The sequence below is a fragment of the Mus caroli genome, unplaced genomic scaffold, assembly GCF_978045245.1.
Source record: "Mus caroli unplaced genomic scaffold, Mus_caroli_1 scaffold_4, whole genome shotgun sequence".
NCBI lineage: Eukaryota > Metazoa > Chordata > Mammalia > Rodentia > Muridae > Mus > Mus caroli.
This window is the reverse complement of record NW_028227259.1, coordinates 111,734,822-111,754,085: the sequence shown is the minus strand read 5'-3', so window position 1 is coordinate 111,754,085 and position 19,264 is coordinate 111,734,822. Positions and strand designations below refer to the sequence as shown.

Sequence of the window (19,264 nt, the reverse complement as noted above, 5' to 3'; positions counted from 1 at the left end):
ATCCTCAACTGAGTGTAAAGTCAGAAATGTAAAGAGACAGCAATCATAGTGTTGCAATTTTCTTTTCATATTCAGTGTTGTGGGTGTAAAGCAAACAGAGTTCAGAAGGTTTGAATTTAGTCAAATGATACAACCAATAGTGTTGAGAAGTAGGCTAGGGAATACTTACAATAACCTATCGCAAGCGTACAATAAGCAAAAATATCTTAAAATAACCAATCAAATAAGGCCTTCTAAAAATATAGTCCATTTTGATGTATAGTGGGGTAAGGCGCAGAGGGTATGAACTAGGGATGCATTGTGTTTCACTTTGCTCTTTAATCATACGGACGGAAGTTCTCAGGGAAAAGCCACGTATATGTTAACATCCTTTCATGATGTAGATGGGCTCTGTGGCACAACTGATAACACATTGCATTTCTAGGATGCTCAAGAAGTCAAAAGTTCCTACCAGGATGACTGGCTAAGTACAAGTTTTTCCTTTTTTAAAAAAAAAATTATTACTTACTTTATTTGTTTACATTTCAAATGATATCCCCCTTCCCAGTTACCCCTCCTCTCTCCAGTGGAAGAGCTAGGGGAAGAACCGAAGGAGCTGAAGGGAATTGCAACCCCATAGAAAAACAATATTAACTAAGTGGACCACCCAGAGCTCCCAAGGACTAAAACACCAACCAAAGTGTATATATGGAGAGATCTATGGCTCCAGATACATATGCAGTGGAGGACGGCCTTATCTGACACCAATGGGAGGGTTTTTAAAGAAAGAAAGAATGCTAAGATAGAAAACTGAAAGAGAGGAGGAAATACATGGGCAAAAAGAGACACTTGTTACTCTGTCTGGTTTTATGTATGATGACTATGATAATTCAACTGTCAAGTGCTAAAAATGGGGAGGTTGTGGATCTGGGGAGTTGGCTCCCTCTTGTTGCATGTTGAACAAGAGGCAGGAGGGAACAGGACCAGAGACCACAGATAGAGAGCCTGCTTTAGCTATACTTTTACAAAGAGTTTTAAAGAAATGATGATGTTTCTATTTTTTTTTAAATAAATGTTTTAGGGGCTATCAATATTTTTTAAAAGTGTTAGGGAACAGGAAATAAACTTTGAGAGGTCATTTCTGAACTAAAGGTAAATCCTGGGAGACCTTTCCTCTCCCCACTGTCCCCTCACCCCACACTCCCCTCTCCTCACTCTCCCCTCTCCCCACACTCCCCTCACCCCACACTCCCCTCACCCCACACTCCCCTCTCCCCACACTCCCCTCACCCCCCATTCATGCACCATGAACTTTGCTTCTCCCTCTTTATCATCGTCCCCTCCCCTCCCCTCCCCTAAATGTCTGCATCTAGTGCTATTGTCTTAAAGCTGAGCTTAGTTGGAAAATTATCCTTTTATTTCTACCTCTAGGTGTGGAGAAACTCCCCTCAGGTCTTTTTGAAGCTGCTCTCAGCCTGTTCTCCCAGCTTACCTCTATTCCTCTCTGCCACCCACTAACCTAAGAAGCACTCCCTAGGCAACCCACAGCCGCACTTTCCTATGATCCAGAGAAGGTAATAGACGCCAAGGTCTCATTCAACAAAGACCAGACCAGACCAGAAATCAGCATCTACTGGCACCTCAATCATGTTACGCCCCAATGCCTACACACCAGTGCAAAAAACACAATGATTACTACCCTAGGCAATATGCCTCCACCTGAACCCAGGAACCCTACCCTACTATAGTAAGCCATAAGAAAGGCAATATAGCTACAAGATAAGGATTTCAAAATAGCAAATACAAATACAGTTAAGGACCCTAAAACGGATAAGACAAGTCCCTAATGAGGCCTCTGAAAACACAAATGAACAGTGGAAGGAAATAATGAGAATGGTTCAAGGCCTGGAGGTGAAACAGAATCATAAAGACAACCCAATTGAGATAAAACTAGAAATGAAAAAAAAATGTAGGATGTCAGACAAAAACATCAGAGAAAGCCTCTCCAACAGAGCACAAGACATGGATGAGAAAATCTCAGGTGTTGAAGACAAGGTAAAAGAAACAGATAATTCAGTTAAAAAAAAAGTGTTAAATCTAAAAACATTCAGGCACAATACATACAGGAAATCGGAGACACTATGAAAAGATTAAATCTATGCATAACAGAAAGGAGAATAAACCTAGGCCAAAGGCACAGAAAATATTTTCAATAAAATCATAAAAGAAAAGCTTCCCAACCTAAAGGGGGTACTTACCAAAGTACAAGAAGCATACAGAACATCCAATACACCAGAAACAAAAATCTCCACAATGGTCAAAACACTAAACATAGGGAACAAAATGAGAACATTAAAAGTATTCTCAGTGGAGACTCTGAAAGCCAGAATGGCCTAGATAGATGTTCTACAAATTCTAGGAGATGAGAGATGCCAATCCAGACTAAACTTTCTATCTATATATCTACAGAACTCTATACCCAGCAAAACTGTCAGTCACAACAGATGGAGAAAGAAAAATATTCCACAATAAAACCAAATTTAAGCAGAATCTACCTACTAATCCAGCTCTACAGAAGGGACTTCAGCCTGAAAAGGCTGATCACATCCAAGAAACAGAAGGAATAAATAATACCAGAACACTGAGTCACAAGGGTGGATGGGACTCTAACAACAGAAGAACTACCAATAAAAACTGCTTGTTGTTCATTCTCAAGAAGAGTTTCAAATCCTCCAATAAAAAGACACAAACTAACATACTGGATTAGAAAACAGGATCCATCTTTGTACTGCACCCAAGAAACACACCTTTTTATCAGTATAGACATCACCTCAAGGTAAAAGGATGGAAAAAGATATTCCAAGCAAATAGACCCCAAAAGGAAGAGATTGTAGCCATTTTAATATCTGACAAAATAGACTTCAAACCAAAACAAGTCAGAAGAGCCGTGGAAGGACACGAAATACTCATCAAAGGAAAAAATCCACCCAGAGGACACTGCAACTCTAAATATCCATGCACCAAGCACAAGTGCACCCAAGTTCATAAAAGAAATGCTAAAACAGCTAAAATCACATACTGAACCTCACACATTGGTGGTGGGAGCCCTCAGTACCCAACTCTCGCCAATAGATAGGTCATCCAGACAAAAACTAAACAGAGAAATACTGGAGCTGACAATGTTACAAACCAGTGATATAATAGATACTTACAGAACAATTCATTAAACATAAATGCATATACCTTCTCTATACCTCATGAAACTTTCTCCAAAGTTGACCACATGCTGAGATGCAAAGCAAATCTCAACAGATACAAGAAAACTGAAATAAGCCCCCTGCATCCTATCTGCCCCCCATGGGTTAAAGCTGGATATCATCAACAACAGAAACAATAGAAAGTTTATGAGAAACTCATGGAAACAGAACAACTTCCTACAGAGTGAAAAATGAATCACAAGAAAGAAATTAAAAACTGTTCAGAATTGAGTGAAAATGAACACACAACATACACACACCTGTGAGACACAATGAAGATGGTTATAAGAGGTAAGCTTGTGGCACTAAGTGCCTACGTGAAAAATTTGGAGAGATTTTACTCATATTTGTAACTTAGCAACAACCTGAAAACTCTAGAATAACAAAAAGAAATAACACCCCACAAAGAGTGGACAGCAAGAAACAAACTCAGGGCTGAAATCAATGAGATAGAAACAAACAAAAAATACAGTTCCAATGAAACTATGACTTGAGAAAAAATCATTAAGAGGGCTGGAGAGACGGCTCAGAGGTTAAGAGTACTGATTTCTCAGCCGGGCGTGGTGGCGGATGCCTTTAATCCCAGCACTCGGGAGGCAGAGGCAGGCAGATTTCTGAGTTTGAGGCCAGCCTGGTCTACAAAGTGAGTTCCAGGACAGCCGGGCTATACAGAGAAACCCTGTCTCGAAAAACCAAAAAAAAAAAAAAAAAAAAAAAAAAAAAAAAACCAAAAAAAAAAAAAAAAGAGTACTGATTTCTCTTCCAGAGGTCCTGAGTTCAATTCCCAGTAACCACATGGCGGCTCACAACCATCTGTAATGAGATCTGATGCCTTCTTCTGGTGTGTCTGAAGACAGCTACAGTGTACTTACATATAATAAATAAATAAATCTTTTAAAAAATCATTAAGATTGATAAACCCCTAGCCAACTAGATGGCTGCATGTAGAAGAATCCAAATAGATCCATACTTATCATCCTGCACAAAACTCAACTCCAAATGGATCAAGGACCCCAACAAAAGGCCAGATACACTGAATCCGATTAAAGAAAGTGGGAATAGGCTTGAACTCATTAGCACAGGAAAACGGCAACTAACATGGGACCTCATGAAACCAAGATGCTTCTGTATGGTAACAGACACCAGCATTGGGACAAAGGGGCAGCCCACAGAAAAGAAAAGATTTTTATCAACTACTACCCATCTAGTAGATGGCTAATATCAAAAGCATATAAAGAACTGAAACAACTGGATATCAAGAAAACAACCCAATTAAAAATGGGGTATATAACTAAGTAGAGAGTTCCCAAAAGATGAAATACAAATGGCTGAGAAATGCTTTTCAAAAATATTCAACATCCCTTTTCAACAGGGGAATGCAAATCAAAACTAATTTGAGATTTTATCTTACCCCAGTCATAATAGCCAAGTTCAATAAAGCAAATGAGAGCTCTTGCTGGTGAACACGTGGGGGAAGGGGAACATTTATGCATTGCTGGTGGGAGTGCAGACTTGTACAACCATTATAGAAATCAGTGTGGCAGTTTGTCTAGAAGCTAGAAATAGATCTACTCCCAAGATCCAGCTATCCCACTCTTGGGCACACACCCAAAGACTCCGCATCTTATTACAGAGATACTTGCTCATTCATCTTCATTGCTGCTCTCACTCATGAAAGCCAAATTGGAAACAACATAGATGTTCATCAATGGGACAAAGGATGATTTCAAAAATTTCCATTTACACAGTGGGATATTAAATTTCAGCCATTAAACAAAATTATTAAATTAACAGGTAAATGGATAGAGCTAAAAATGAAATCATCCTGATGGAGGGAACACAGACCCCAAAAGACAAATTCTATATGAATTCTTTTGCACGTAGATATTAGCTTTGAAGCCTTAGATAGGCATGCTACAATCTAGATAATCACAGATGTTAGATACTGAGTAAGGTACCAGGGGGAAAGGGAAATAGAATATATAGTTATTGAGAGACACGGGGTAGTATAGAGGAATTTTAATCCAGGAACCTGGCTGCTCTGGCAAGGGATCGCATCCAATGATCTTCTAGGTCTGTGTGATCTGGCCAGAATGCAGGCACACCCGGGGTGACAGTGTGATCTGGCTGGAATACAGACACACCCTTAGTACACACTTTCATTCCCTAACAATGAAGGTGTAAGGCTAGTTTGTAGAAGGAAGCAGCCAAGTTTGAAAGTGAAGTCTAATTGAAGGACAGATAAAGTGACAAATCAGAGAAAAATTTGACAGAATGAGTCAGAGAGGATATGCCCAGCTCACACAAGAACAGCACATGAACAGAGAGAAACTGTAAGAACAGAGAGAGAGAGAGAGAGAGAGATTAGAGAAAGAGATTAGAGAGAGAAAGAGATTGCACAGAGAACAAGCTAGACACAGGTGAAGGCAGAATACGGTAGAGAATGAGAAGGAGCCAGAAGATTAGAACTGACTGCCGAAGTAAGTATGAGGTCAAGTAGAGCAATTCAGTGAGAAGCCAAGAGAAGCTGTATTTAATTAGTCAACTTGGAAAATTAGATTGTAAGGAGGCTAGAAGCTTCCAGGCCTAGGCCTAGGGATAGTTAGGACAGAGCCATGCATTTGCACAGCTTGGGAAGGGCTCTCATCTCAGCCCATCATCTGGCGAAGTAAAAACTTCACACATAGGGGAGACAGGAGTGGGAACATTAAACAGGGAGAGTGAGTGGAAAGCCCTAAAAGAGGGGAATGGGGAGAGGCAACTAAGGGCCATCTGAGGGTCATATAGCAACCTACTACTTACTGTCCATTATTAAATAAATACATATACGAAAGAGAGCTAATGTGTAATGTGGGAGATGGTGCCTCAATTAGACATCTCTCAGTGCCAGGCGAAACCTCCAGTGTCAGGAATGGATTATATCTCATTGACAGTTGGCCAAAGGGTCCATGAACCTTCCAAACAATTCAGGCTATTGCCAAGGATATTGGCTGCTCTCCACAAACTGATGGTAAGGCCCCATTGCAAAAGACAACACTTAGATATCTCACTGAATACAGGAAAGTCAAACTGGTGCCTACCTAGAGCCTCTGTCCCTACTGACCGGTGTCCATGGTACTGGAAGACACCTGCCTGCTTCCAGAGGAGAAAGACAATCACCAGCCCCACCACGAGACTAGTCATTGAAGATGCCATCATCCCTGCATGGCTGATATTCTGGTGCAATAAAAACAACATATGTTGTAAGCAATCATCCGCTAATTAGAATTAAGTCCCACTCTATGAAATGAAACCCATGCTGACACTGCTTGGGTGGCCCATGGGCATAGGAGAAAACCACATTATTGTTTTGCTAAGGGAACATGGCAATAAAATGATTCCTAATGATATTCTGCTATACACATAGATCAGTGTTTCTCTCAGCCATCTCATGAAAAGCTCCTTCCTGCAGTAGACAGAAACGACCACAGAAACCCACAACTGGACAATGTGCAGACAGTGAGAGGCTTTGGAACACTCAGTTCTAAGTGGTCTGTCGTCACCAAAGCCCTCCCCTCAGGGTTTAGGATGCTCTGTGGAAGAGGAGGCAGCAAGACTGTAAGGGCCAGAGGCGATGGATGACTACAGGAAACAGTGTCCTCTGGTTACAACAGGACTGACATGTATGAACTCACAGATTGTGCCAGCACACATAGTCTGCACAGGTTCAAGCCTGATGGGGTCCCAGTGCTGAGAGGGTTAAGTGGACACAGGAAAATGACATCTGCTTGCAAAGGAAAAATTAGTCTTCTCCAAGGAAGTCTTGCCGGGCATATTAACCACACGTAAGGGGAGGCCAAGACCCAGCAGCAGGTGGACAATGGAAAATGACCTCAATGGGTTTTTATCTGCTTTTTGTCTGATATTGCTTTGCTTGGGCTTTTTTCCCTGGTCCTTTGCTTGTATATTATGGCTTTGTATTTTTTACCATTTTGTGTGTGCATGTTCCTTGTGCTTTCTCTTTGTTATTTATTTATAATCTGTTTGCCTGTTTTCCAATGAGAGAGGAAGAAGAGGTGGAGTTATGTGGGTGGGAGCATCTGGGAGGCGTAGGGACAGGAAAACTGTGATCAGAATATATCATATAAAGTTTTTAATTAAAAAGTAGAAAATAGGTACAACAAAATATCTATCACTTTAATTCTGGCTGTTTCCTGAAAGCAATGTTTCCTGAAAGCAATACCATCTTCTTACTCTCTTTCTCTCTCTCTTTCTTGGTTCTTCTCAATCAAGGAGGTCCGGCTATGACCAGAATTTGAAGATTGCTATATGAACCAGGCTGGTCTTGAGTTATCAGCAGTGACTCCTTCTCTGCCTCTGCCCCCCAAATACTGGAATTACAGCAGGTGTGCACTGCCCTGTCTGGACACACACTGAGTTTGTACTTTAGATCACAGCATTGCCTTAATCAGGTTATATTTCAAATGTTCAAAGGTTTAAAACTTTAAAAAAGATTCCATATGGTTTAGACATGCATGCAGTTTGAAAAATGACAAAACATCAATGTTTCCTAGGCTATAATTTCCCCTAGTTAGGCAAATATTCATTGCTATCACCTACACATTTTAAGAAATGTCTGACCCATTCCTACAGAAGCTTGTATACACAATATTTACTTTGTTTAAAATTTAACACCTTTCAAATCATAGCTAATATTATTTTAAAACAAAAGGCAGTATGAAATTTAAACATGGAACTAGCAGAGAATCTGACACACTGTGACTCACATGGAAACCAAGTATTCTTGTTAGAAGTTCTGTTACAATTCTGACAGCAGACACATATCTCTTTGAAAAGTTAACAACTCAGCCAGGCATGAAGACACACTTCTGGAGTCCAGTACTTGAGAGCTGAGGGCAGGAGAATCAGGAGATCAAGGCCAGCCTTGGCTACATGTTGAGTTCACCAAAGCCAGCCTGAGTATATGAGACCCTGTCTCAAACAAGGACACAAACCAACCAACCAACAAACCAACAAACAGGTTTAGACAAAAAAACAAAAGTTAAAAACTCAACAAAACCTGTTTTATATACTTTTATATATTCTTCATTTTTTTTTCAATCTGATGATCCCTTTTAGACTTACTTAGATCAGGACTATATTACATCACTGACAGTCCTCTTTAGGATGAATAAAATCTATTCACTTTCAGAGGTCAAAATTATAAAACATTTTATAAATTATGCCATTAAAAGAACATATTTATTAAAAATGTAAATGAAAAGTATTTGGCAGTCAGAACACAGTTTGTGACTGACACTCTGCTGTTTAAAGCAATCACTTTAACCACACGCACTGTAAACATTTTTTACCTTTCATTTAAAGTTGAGGGTTAATTTACAAACTGAGTTTTAATCAAAGTTATTTTCAAACATTGTCATAATGTCGCTTTGAAGAGTCATATCAATGGTACCCGCCATCTGTAGAGAAGAAAATATTCTAATTAGTTTAAGATCTATGACTTTATTACAGCTTTATACAAATAGTTATACATTTGAAAAGGCTTCATACAAAATATAAATAACTTAATGACCTCATCTACAATTTTTAATTAAAATATGTGGTTCCTTTAAATATATTAACCATGTGAGAAAATGCCACAAGAAAGTAGATGTGAAGTTCAATTCTCCAACTAAAAAGAGCCTCTAAGTACTTAGGGAGAGTTAGTAAGATTGCAAGCTGGAGCTGGTGGAGACGGCAAATGCCCTTGGACGGCAGAGCAGGCCGATCTTCCAGTTAATGGCCAGCCTGGCTACACAGAAAAACCCTGGCTTGAAAAACCAAAACCAAACCAAACCAAACCAAACCAAACCAAACCAAAAACAGAGAAAGAGGGAGAGGGAGAGGGAGAGGGAGAGAGAGAGAGAATGATGATGATGATGAGAGTACACTATCTTGTTTATTTCTGTAATCTAGGAGGTACTAGGCACTAGACACAGTAAATTGCTTTAACCAGGTTGGAATGATTGCTCAGTGGTTAAGGGAGTACACTGTCCAGACAAAAGACCTGAGTTCAATTCTTAGCACCATGTCAGATGGTCACAAGTGCCTGAAATTCTAACCAGGCAGATTGACTAATCTGGACTCTGTGGGCACTAACACACTCATGTACATAGAGGCACACACAAACACACACACACAGAGACACTCATGTGAACACATATGCACTCACATGAATCACACACATGGGAACACACATAAGTAAATATTTTTAAAAGTTTAATCTTAAGCAATATAATCCTTGTGTGAGAGAATTATAACAGGTAAATGTAAGAGCTATGGGCTTTCATTGATCCTGGCACTAACTGTGTGATAAATTCTACCCAAGTGTGCTCTTTATGAACGTGCTCCATGTAAGTATGCTCAAACTGTAGCACAGTCCTAGGAACAGTGCTCATTTACATATTAGCGATCTTAGAAATAGGCTACAGTGAGAAAGCACTAAGTCAATCAGCAGATGCATGGCTACTATATTCTTAGGCTTCTTCTGTCATGTAACGCTGGAATTCATTGAGAGAAGGTTCTAGTATAGAGTTAGCACAAGCCTTGTACGAGGGAATGAGTGACACATGAGGCCAGTGGGGATGCTCTAGCAAGGGCACAGGTTCCAAGGCCCTCTGTCCCAAGTAATAGCAAACATGAACATTTAAAAGGGTTCTGCCCCCACCACACAAAATAGTCACAGGTCAGTGAGATGTAAAAGCCCTAGCAGCTAGTTGGTTGGTTCTTGGATGTGAACTGGCATTTTCATTGGCTGTGTAGGAAGACTTAGAGCCACGAACTACTACTAAAAGGATAATAAAAGCTTTAACTATTCAGCACCACAAAGACGAGAAGGCTTGTGTGACTTGAACACATTGTAAGAAATTCTTTTTCTTATAAGATTTTTTAAACATGAAGCTCCTAGGCTGCCGACAGTCTAGTCTGCATAACTACATGAAGCTTGGTTTCTCCTGCCATGTAAGAGCTGGAGATGTAGTCCTGATCTGAGTGTCATGTGACACTGCCCTATGTAAGGCACACTGAAGAACTGGAAGAAAGTGTAATGAAACCATTTTTATATTTAAGTAAAAATGCAAATTTGTATTTAAAGGGTATATGTAGAATCTTATTTTAGACTTACATATATCTTAGCTAAAATCTACTCGTGTAGACTACTTACAAGTAGAGAATCAGTCTCTCCACCAATTTATAGTAGGGACCACAACTTCACTACCACTTGACTTTGTGGCAGGCTAGAGGCTAGAGACTGCTTTATCTATGTCCCTATCACACTCCAGCCATTAAGATGGAAGACTACAGGGCTGATGAAGGAGACTGGCATGATGTGGACTTTGAGGTGCTGTTAAATGTCCTGAACAGAGCTTAGGATATTGGCAATGCTATCAGGCCAAGCTGGGATATTAGGTGACACCTAACTCTTGAAAAAGTACTAGAAGGTGACTAAAGTCAGGCCTTTGTGAATCCTAACAAGAGGACTTATGAATTTCAATATAAAATTCCCACTTCCCCAAAGAAAAACAATCCCTGTAGGCTTAGATTTTTAAAAAAAAATCTATTTTAATATGGGTTCTTAAATGTTTTGACCCCCTTCTAGCCCACTGTCCAAAGGAAGGGGAGAAAAGATGGTAAATAGGACCTGTATGTGGACCTGTTTAGAAGTAGTTCTTTGAGGGTGATTCTAATCTCCATTTGTCAGAATACTAACAGTCTAGTTTAGTAATGCCAGGATACCAAACACAAACAGCCAAGCCTCTACCTAATTTATAGTAGGGACCTGAGTCAGTGGGAGCAACCAAAACCAGCTGGGACACCAGGAGTTCTTTGTCATATCCCTCTCAATGAAGAAAAGATCAGCGAAGACTCAAGACCAAGGAAGTGTTGCCAGGCTAGCTATGCAAGCACCTCATCACTGTCTATTGAGCCCTATTTATACTTTCTCCAAACATCATGTATCCTCCCATGGATCTTGCCTCAGCAACACACCACATAAGTCTGCCTCAACAAGATACCATGTGACTCTCCATCACATTACATAACCCAAAACTTTCACTTCAAATCCCAAAAATATTTGAAAACAGACAATAGAACATGTCTACCATGGTAGAAGTTCTATCAAAGCAGTGTGATACGATAAACTAAACAGAGGATGTGGGTCAGTGCTAGCGGGCATTCTTAGCAGGTGTAATATCCTGGGTTGATCCAAAGCACCACAAACAGTAAAATAACCACGTTTAAATGTCAATCATCATGCCGGGCATGGTGGCACACGCCTTTAATCCCAGCACTCGGGAGGCAGAGGCAGGTGGATTTCTGAGTTCGAGGCCAGCCTGGTCTACAAAGTGAGTTCCAGGACAGCCAAGGATATACAGAGAAACCCTGTCTTCAAAAACCAAAAACCAAAAACCAAAAACCAAAAAAAAAAAAAAAAAAAAAAAAATGTCAGTCATCTCTTGCTGGAGGCCTAGCCTTAATCCCATTATTCAAGAAGCTGAGGCAGGAGCATGGTGCGTTCCAGGTGAACTTAGACTACATAGCTGAAGTCCTATCTGAGAGGAAAGTAGGGAGAAAGCAGGGCAGACAGAATTTCGTTTATTGTTTTCTAGGAAGTTAACATGCAATCAATGCCACGGCTAAGAAGAAACATTTAAACACAGATATGCACAATTACAGTGGTGACTGCAAGACTCCATCAATAGAATTGTCAGACAGCTTCTGGCTCCCACTCTCACAGCCATTGCAGTACATTGAGCTCCATAGAGACAGCTTGAGCTGGACGGGCACTGGGCAACTCTGTGCCTCACGGAGGAAAATCAACTAAACGTGGGCAAAGGAGATCCTAAGAAGCCGAGAGGCAAAATGTCCTCATATGCATTCTTTGTGCAAACCTGCCGGGAGGAGCAGAAGAAGAAGCACCCGGATGCTTCTGTCAACTTCTCAGAGTTCTCCAAGAAGTGCTCAGAGAGGTGGGAGACCATGTCTACTAAAGAAAAGGGAAATTTGAAGATATGGCAAAGGCTGACAAGGCTCGTTATGAAAGAGAAATGAAAACCTACTTCCCCTCCAAAGGGAAGACCAAAAACAAGTTCAAGGACCCCAATGCACCCAAGAGGCCTCCTTCAGCCTTCTTCTTGTTCTGTTCTGAGTACTGCCCCAAAATCAAAGGCGAGCATCCTGGCTTGTCCATTCGGTGATGTTGCAAAGAAACTAAGAGATATGGGAACAACACTGCAGCGGATGACAAGCAGCCCTATGAGAAGAAAGCTGCCAAGCTGAAAAAGAAGTATGAGAAGGATATTGCTGCCTACAGAGCTAAAGGAAAACCTGATGCAGCGAGAAAGGGGGTGGTCAAGGCTGAAAAGAGCAAGAAAAAGAAGGAAGAGGAAGATGATGAGGATGAAGAAGATGAGGAAGAGAAGGAAGAAGAGGAAAATGACGAAGAAGATGATGATGAATAAGTTGGTTCTAGTGCAGTTTTTTTCTTGTCTATTTAACCCCCCGTACACAACTCACTCCTTTTAAAGAAAAAAATTGAAATGTAAGGCTGTGTAAGATTTGTTTTTAAACTGTACAGTGACTTTTTTTGTATAGTTAACACACTACCAAATGTGTCTTTAGATAGCCCTGTCCTGGTGTTATTTTCAATAGCCACTATCCTTGCCTGGTACAGTCTGGGGTTGTAAATGGCATGGAAATTTAAAGCAGGTTTTTGTTGGTGCACAGCACAAATTAGTTATATATGGGGACAGTAGTTTGGTTTTTGTTTGTTTTTTTTCTTTTGGTTTTATTTTGGGGTTTTATTTTTTTATCTTCAGTTGTCTCTGATGCAGCTTATACAAAGATAATTGTTGTTCTGTTAACTGAATACCACTCTGTAATTGCAAAAAAAAAAAAATGCAGCTATATTTTTGACATTCTGAATGCTTCTAAGTAAATAACATTTTTTATTAAAAAAAATAGAGCTGTCAGACAAATATTCATAAGAAACTTCGGAGTGAAACTGTGTAGTGGATCAAATGAACTCTACTACAGAACACGCCATCCAGTAGCAAAACATACTCTTTTTCATGCTGGTCACTTAACTGGCTTTTCCAAACTAGATCACATTTTAGACCACAAAGAAAGTTTTAACAAATACCAAATCACTGGAACACTCTTGTGTTCATTCAGATCATAATGAACTATTACTAAAAATGAGTAGAAAGAGAAACCACACAAACACATGGAAATTGAACAATTCACTTTCAAATGATCAGCGAGTTAGCAGAAAATCTAGAATGAGAGGAAAATGAACAGACCTGAAGAGCTTGAGAGTATCAGAAGCAAACAATGCTTCAAGATTTAAGCTAGAACAATGACTGTTCAGGATTATAGCCTGGGAAATCTGACAAGAACTGGCAAATACAATTGCTTTAAATTAACAACTTCGAATCAAGCTGGTCGTGGTGGCGCACGCCTTTAATCCCAGCACTTGGGAGGCAGAGGCAGGTGGATTTCTGAGTTCGAGGCCAGCCTGGTCTACAGAGTGAGTTCCAGGACAGCTAAGGCTACACAGAGAAACCCTGTCTCGAAAAACCAAACCAAACCAAACCAAAACAAACCAAACCAAACCAAACAAACAAAAACCCCAACTGCGAATCAATAAGCATGGGGAATGAGAGTAGAGAGACAGTCTACAGAGTGGTGAAACCTGCCAGCTATTTATCTGATGGGGACTTCCACTCAGAACAGACAGGGCAAACACAGAAAGGGCAAATAATGTAACGTGTAAATGAGGAAAACCAATCTGATCCATAAAGGAGAGCACAAAAGCAAGACTACATGGCAGCAAATGCATAGCCACTGCTCAGCATCTCCTGCCACGGTGGAGCTCAAAACCACACTGACATCCATCTCCCACAGGCAAACGGTAATCAGCAAGAAAACAAAAGCAACAGATGCTCTAAGGGACGTAGGGTGCTCTAAGGAATGCTGGAAACAGAAATTAGTAAAGACATTATGGAAATCAGTCTGGAAGGTCTTCAAAAAGAAGCTATAAATACACACCCTGCCATTCCTGGGCGCACCCAGAGGAATCAGCATCAGTAGATAACAGACACCTGAACACCCACCACATTTACTGTGATACTATTCACAGCAGTTAGGTGCTCATTAACAGATGAATAGATAAAATTTGTCATGTATATATCTATATCTATACCTATAATGGAGTATCCCTCAACTGTTAAGGAGAGTGAATTTTCGTGTAGGCAGGAAAATAGGACTGAAAACCATCATGTCCAGCAACATACACCAGACTCAGAAAAGAAAGAATAGATTGTGTGGAAGCTTGATTTTTGTGAAAGTCAGAAGAATAGAAGGGAAACTATTTGACAAAGAGGCTCGTGGGAAAGGCTTCAGTCAAGAGTATTTTGTGGGGTGTGAATATGACCAACACATATTCATAATGAACCTAGTTATAATTTACACATAGTAATAAAACATACAGACACGGAAGGTACAACACAATGAGTTAATTCTACTGTAATATGGACTTGTGTCTGTGTGTGTGTGCTCACGCTTGCACACACACACACACACACACACACACACACACATATACATGTGAAAGCTAGAGACTGACATTAAGTATCTTCCCTGATTGCCCTCCATCTTCTCTGTTGAGATGGGGTCTCTCACTAAACCCAGAGCTCATTGTTGGTTCTCGTGTCTAGCTAGCCACTTGCTCTGCGGATTCTTGTCTCCAACTGTCCAGTGTGGAGATTACAGGCTCAATGCTCACCCTGCATTTAGGGAGGTTCTTGGGATCTGCACTCTGGCTTCATTCTTGCACAGCAAGTGTGTGCTTTACCCACTGAGCCATGGACTTAGGGAACTCAGGGTTACAGTGATGTGCTGGTGCTGACGGTGCTGTTGAAGTCTGTCTCCTCTGGGCATGGCAGACTGCCATTTAAAATCAGAGCAGCAGCTTTATACACATGGGACCCTCACAAGATTGGGAGGAGGCTCAAAGGTGTATGAGACACTTCCCCTCCCTGGGGATACAGAAGCAGTTAACTGTTGGAGATGAGAAAGACTCCAGTGGCCAGATGCCTAAAAGCTGCCATGTTCCTATACATGACCCCTCACCCACACTTACTCCTGTAAACAACTCCAGTTACACTCATGGGTTCATGAGTGAGATTTGCCTGGAATGGTGTTTTTAGATTGGAGGACACAGACATGTCATACAACACTTGACACAGGCAGGACCATGATGCAGGGTAGATACCAAGTGCAGTTGCACTGGCCCTGTGAATGACAGACAGCCTCTGCAGTTGAATCACCTCACTCTGCTATTGAGGTGAGTTGTATGCTGTGACTGTCACCCTGAGAAACACTGACCAGGAAGACACGCCATGTCTCACTGATCTGGGCTTTCTAACGGCAGTAATGGTCAGCAGTGAATGACCTACTCACACGCCAGTCGCTTCCTTTATGTGCTCAATGTATGCTCATTTACTTTGTTACAGGGAATTGTTATTCTCTTTTTAAAATGAGGAGCTTCAGTTATAGGAAGAATAAATAAACTGCCAGGGGCAAAATCTAGTAAACATCAGAGGCCAGGCTTTGAGCCCAGGCAGTCTAGTGGTCCCACAGTGTGTCTGCATTACAGTAAGCTTGCTCATTTTGATTATGAAACCTGATTTTAAACTCTTATTTTAGACCAATGAGGTGACATGGCCGTCTCTGAGTCAGCCGCACCCTTCCTTTCTCAGGCCTAGGGAGCTGGTGTACTCACTGCTTCTCTTCTCCTGCGCTCTTGCTCTTTCTCCCTCGCTAAATTCCGGTCTTTGAGAAGCCAGAGCTTGCTTATGTCTTGAGCTTCCGATGGTGGCTGCTGTTCACTCTGCTCTTCTTCAAGAGACTTATCTTGCACTTTATTTGATAAAGATTCTAGAGTCAATCCACTTCCAGGCTCCCTTAAAGAAATAGAATGGCTCAAAGTAGGTTTCAAGTTCCTTAACATTTTTATTATAACGACATGATTAAACAACTACAGAAAGCCATTCCTGGGTTCCCGGCTATCAAGGCATCCTTTTTTCCTTCCCTTTTTCCTCCTTTCTTGACAGGACCTTATGTGGCCCCTATGTAGCTAAGGATGACCTTGAACTTCTGATCTTCCCTTGTTGGGACTACAGTCAAGTATTACCATACCAGGGATCAGATCTGGGACCTCGGACATACTACGTAAACATTCCACTAACTGAGCTATACACAGCTCCAACCCCTGCACTTGACTTCTGAATGACAAGTTTTACATAGGGCAATCTATATTAACAACAAAAAGGAAAGCTTTAGAAAACTGTGGCCCTGCACACAACACAGAATTGTCTTCCTATAGTAGAATGGAAACACTCGGAAGACAGTTCAGGAAAATATATAATAATTATAATTTGATAACAGTTACAAATTTACTAGCTTGATTTCTTTGCTATTTCTGATTTCTACTAGATACAATAATTTAGAGAAATACTGATAAGCTACTCTTTTTTGTAATGACAATTTGTTGTGTGTTCTACTAGACAACTGAATCACAGTAAGCTGACAAACTGCCAAATACATTCCTTAGTCTCCCATGGCCTTATTAAGGCCAGTAAGTCACAGACCTCTGATTTTCTTGAGATACTTTTGGGTCCTTCGCATTATGCTCCAGGTGTTTCCGCATCTGCTCCTGTGTCCGGGCCTTTACCTCCTTTTCTATTGCAGCTTTTCTAAACTGGTTGAAAAGCTCATCTGAAGACTTCAGTACACTTGATGCTTTCACTGGCTTCCCTAAACTTTTCCAAGAGTCTGCATTCTTAATCTTTATATCCTAAAATGACAAATATTGATTCAGCCTATGTTAGATGTCAATCAGATTTTGGAAGGAAAATGATATCTTCTGACTTATTAATAGAGCAGGCTTAGGTTGTAAAAACGTTCATGGACTTTAACTTTAGTTGGGGAAAACAGATATTTAAACTCTATTTATCTAAGATCAAACTAAAACACCAAGGTTCTAAACAGTTTCAATGTAGTTTACTTCTGCATGTTAACAGGGTGAACTGTTAGGTGTTTTGTCCAGACAATTATCTTAAGAAACAGTGAAGTTGAGCTTATGCTCTGAGTACTTCTAAGGAGGAAGAAAAGAAATGGTGTATTCAAAGTTTAAAAATTTGTCTCTAAGGCCTGGAACAGGACCTCACAGTTAAAGTTTCTCAAACATCTAGAAGGCAAAGCTGCCAGTGCGTGCTCTGAATGGGGAGGGACTCTTCTGCAGACCAAAAGACAGCTCGATGCCACTGCTACACACACAAGCAAGAAATTCATCACCGCAGCTTGGAGATACACAGGCAATAGGGATCTAATCTTATTTAAGTTACTGTTTAACAATCTTCCACATAACTCATATTACATCTCAGGTCCTCTCAACCCTTGAGAACAATCACGGCATTTTTACCTTCTGCACGGGAGCATGGCATTCTGGCTCCAGCACTGTGAGGCTCTCAGCAGAGGTGTGCACCACAGGGGGGCCAAGCAATACTCGCTTGCAATCACCTAGAAGCACATACTCTTTAGAAAGGAATAACACAAATACTTCAGGGTACTTATCTGGAGTTTAAGTTTCTTTTTCCTTCCATGTCAGACATCATAAATATAAAATAGCCAGATATAGTGGCGCATGCCTTTGATCCCAACAGTCAAGAGGCTGAGGCAGGAGGGTAAGAAGTTCAAGGTATGCTTGTACTACTTATAAGATCCTGATTAGGGAAAGAGAAAAAAAAAACAAAATAAGGAGACACATACACACATGTATGTCTGTGTACATATATATGTATATATATGGAATAAGAAAAATAAGTTTCTATACATCCTTATTATGGTATCTGTTGGGTTATATTATAAAAGTGAACATTTCTCACTTGAAGTGACCTTTGATTGTTGTTGTTGTTGTTTTCTATCTTTGTTTTGGAACCATGAAGGGTTGACATACCATGATGTTGAGCAGGTCTGTTCTCATGATATGGAGCTCTAAAGTTTGTAGACTGGTTTCCGCTCCAGAGGTGGATCTGGATTAAGCTGCTAGTCATACAAATTCTGCTTTTCCCCTGGTAAGCCAATGTAAGGCTTCTAGGGAGGCAGGACACGACACTGTTTCCACAGCCCACATGGAAATAAAAATGCAGAGCCTAGGACAATACATACTATAATACCAACCTACCAGGCAGAATGTGCCAGCTGGTGCTGTGACTGTATCTCAGGTCTGTTCTACAGGAGGAATTCATACCTTGCAGTATAAACTTGGTCAAAAGCTCATGGCTGGGGATATCAAAGATCATAGAGGAGAACCTACTGATATTTTGTTAAATGGTCATAATGTCTTCACATTATTTATGTTTTTGTGCATAGATGTGTGCTCTCAATCTTGGTCAGAAAATCTTTTTGTAATGGGCAGCAATGCAGAAAGACATGTAACTGTTCAAAGTACTGAGAATGCATGACTGAGTACTCAGCTCTAAGTGGGACACATGCCAATTTCCCTCTCAGGGAGCACCGCAGAAGAGGTAGTGACAGGGATAGGAAGGAGCACAATGAAGGGCTGTCTTCTAGATGTGACATGGATGCTGCATTCATGAGCTCACAGTGGTTATCTGAACAAGATCAAGCTGGTCAGTATTTCATCACGGAGAATAGGAGCTCACAAGCCCCACCCTTGCCTGAGGAGCTCACAAGCCCCACCCTTGCCTGAGGAGCTCACAAGCCCCACCCCTGCCTGAGGAGCTCACAAGCCCCACCCCTGCCTGAGGAGCTCACAAGCCCCACCCCTACCTGAGGAGCTCACAAGCCCCACCCCTGCCTGAGGAGCTCACAAGCCCCACCCCTACCTGAGGAGCTCACAAGCCCCACCCCTACCTGAGGAGCTCACAAGCCCCACCCCTACCTGAGGAGCTCACAAGCCCCACCCC

General features: G+C 41.0%; 2 protein-coding genes and 1 pseudogene across 4 annotated transcripts in view; 1 reads left to right on the top strand and 2 right to left on the bottom strand.

The window, feature by feature from the left end:
- The window catches only part of Ephx4 (epoxide hydrolase 4), a 44,943-nt gene extending 36,832 nt beyond the window's left edge, over window positions 1-8,111 (bottom strand). Inside the window, exon 1 of the mRNA XM_085836981.1 lies at window positions 8,003-8,111. The gene's annotated coding sequence lies outside the window, so the exon portion shown is untranslated. The remainder of the gene's footprint in view (window positions 1-8,002) is intronic.
- Brdt (bromodomain testis associated) overlaps window positions 7,354-19,264 on the bottom strand; it is a 57,767-nt gene continuing 45,856 nt past the window's right edge. The window contains exons 16-20 of one of the 3 annotated variants that reach the window (XM_085836980.1): window positions 17,758-17,870; window positions 16,925-17,130; window positions 16,057-16,237; window positions 8,588-8,695; window positions 7,354-8,125 (exon numbers count right to left, since the gene is read on the bottom strand). In XM_085836980.1, coding sequence (XP_085693106.1) covers window positions 8,627-8,695; window positions 16,057-16,237; window positions 16,925-17,130; window positions 17,758-17,870 — 569 coding nt within the window. In that variant the 3' untranslated portion in view covers window positions 7,354-8,125; window positions 8,588-8,626. Of the gene's footprint in view, window positions 8,696-16,056; window positions 16,238-16,924; window positions 17,131-17,757; window positions 17,871-19,264 lie in introns of all 3 variants that reach the window. The other 2 variants (XM_085836979.1, XM_021162657.3) reach the window with 2 other exon arrangements.
- Window positions 10,564-13,104, top strand: LOC110294430 (high mobility group protein B1 pseudogene; annotated as a pseudogene).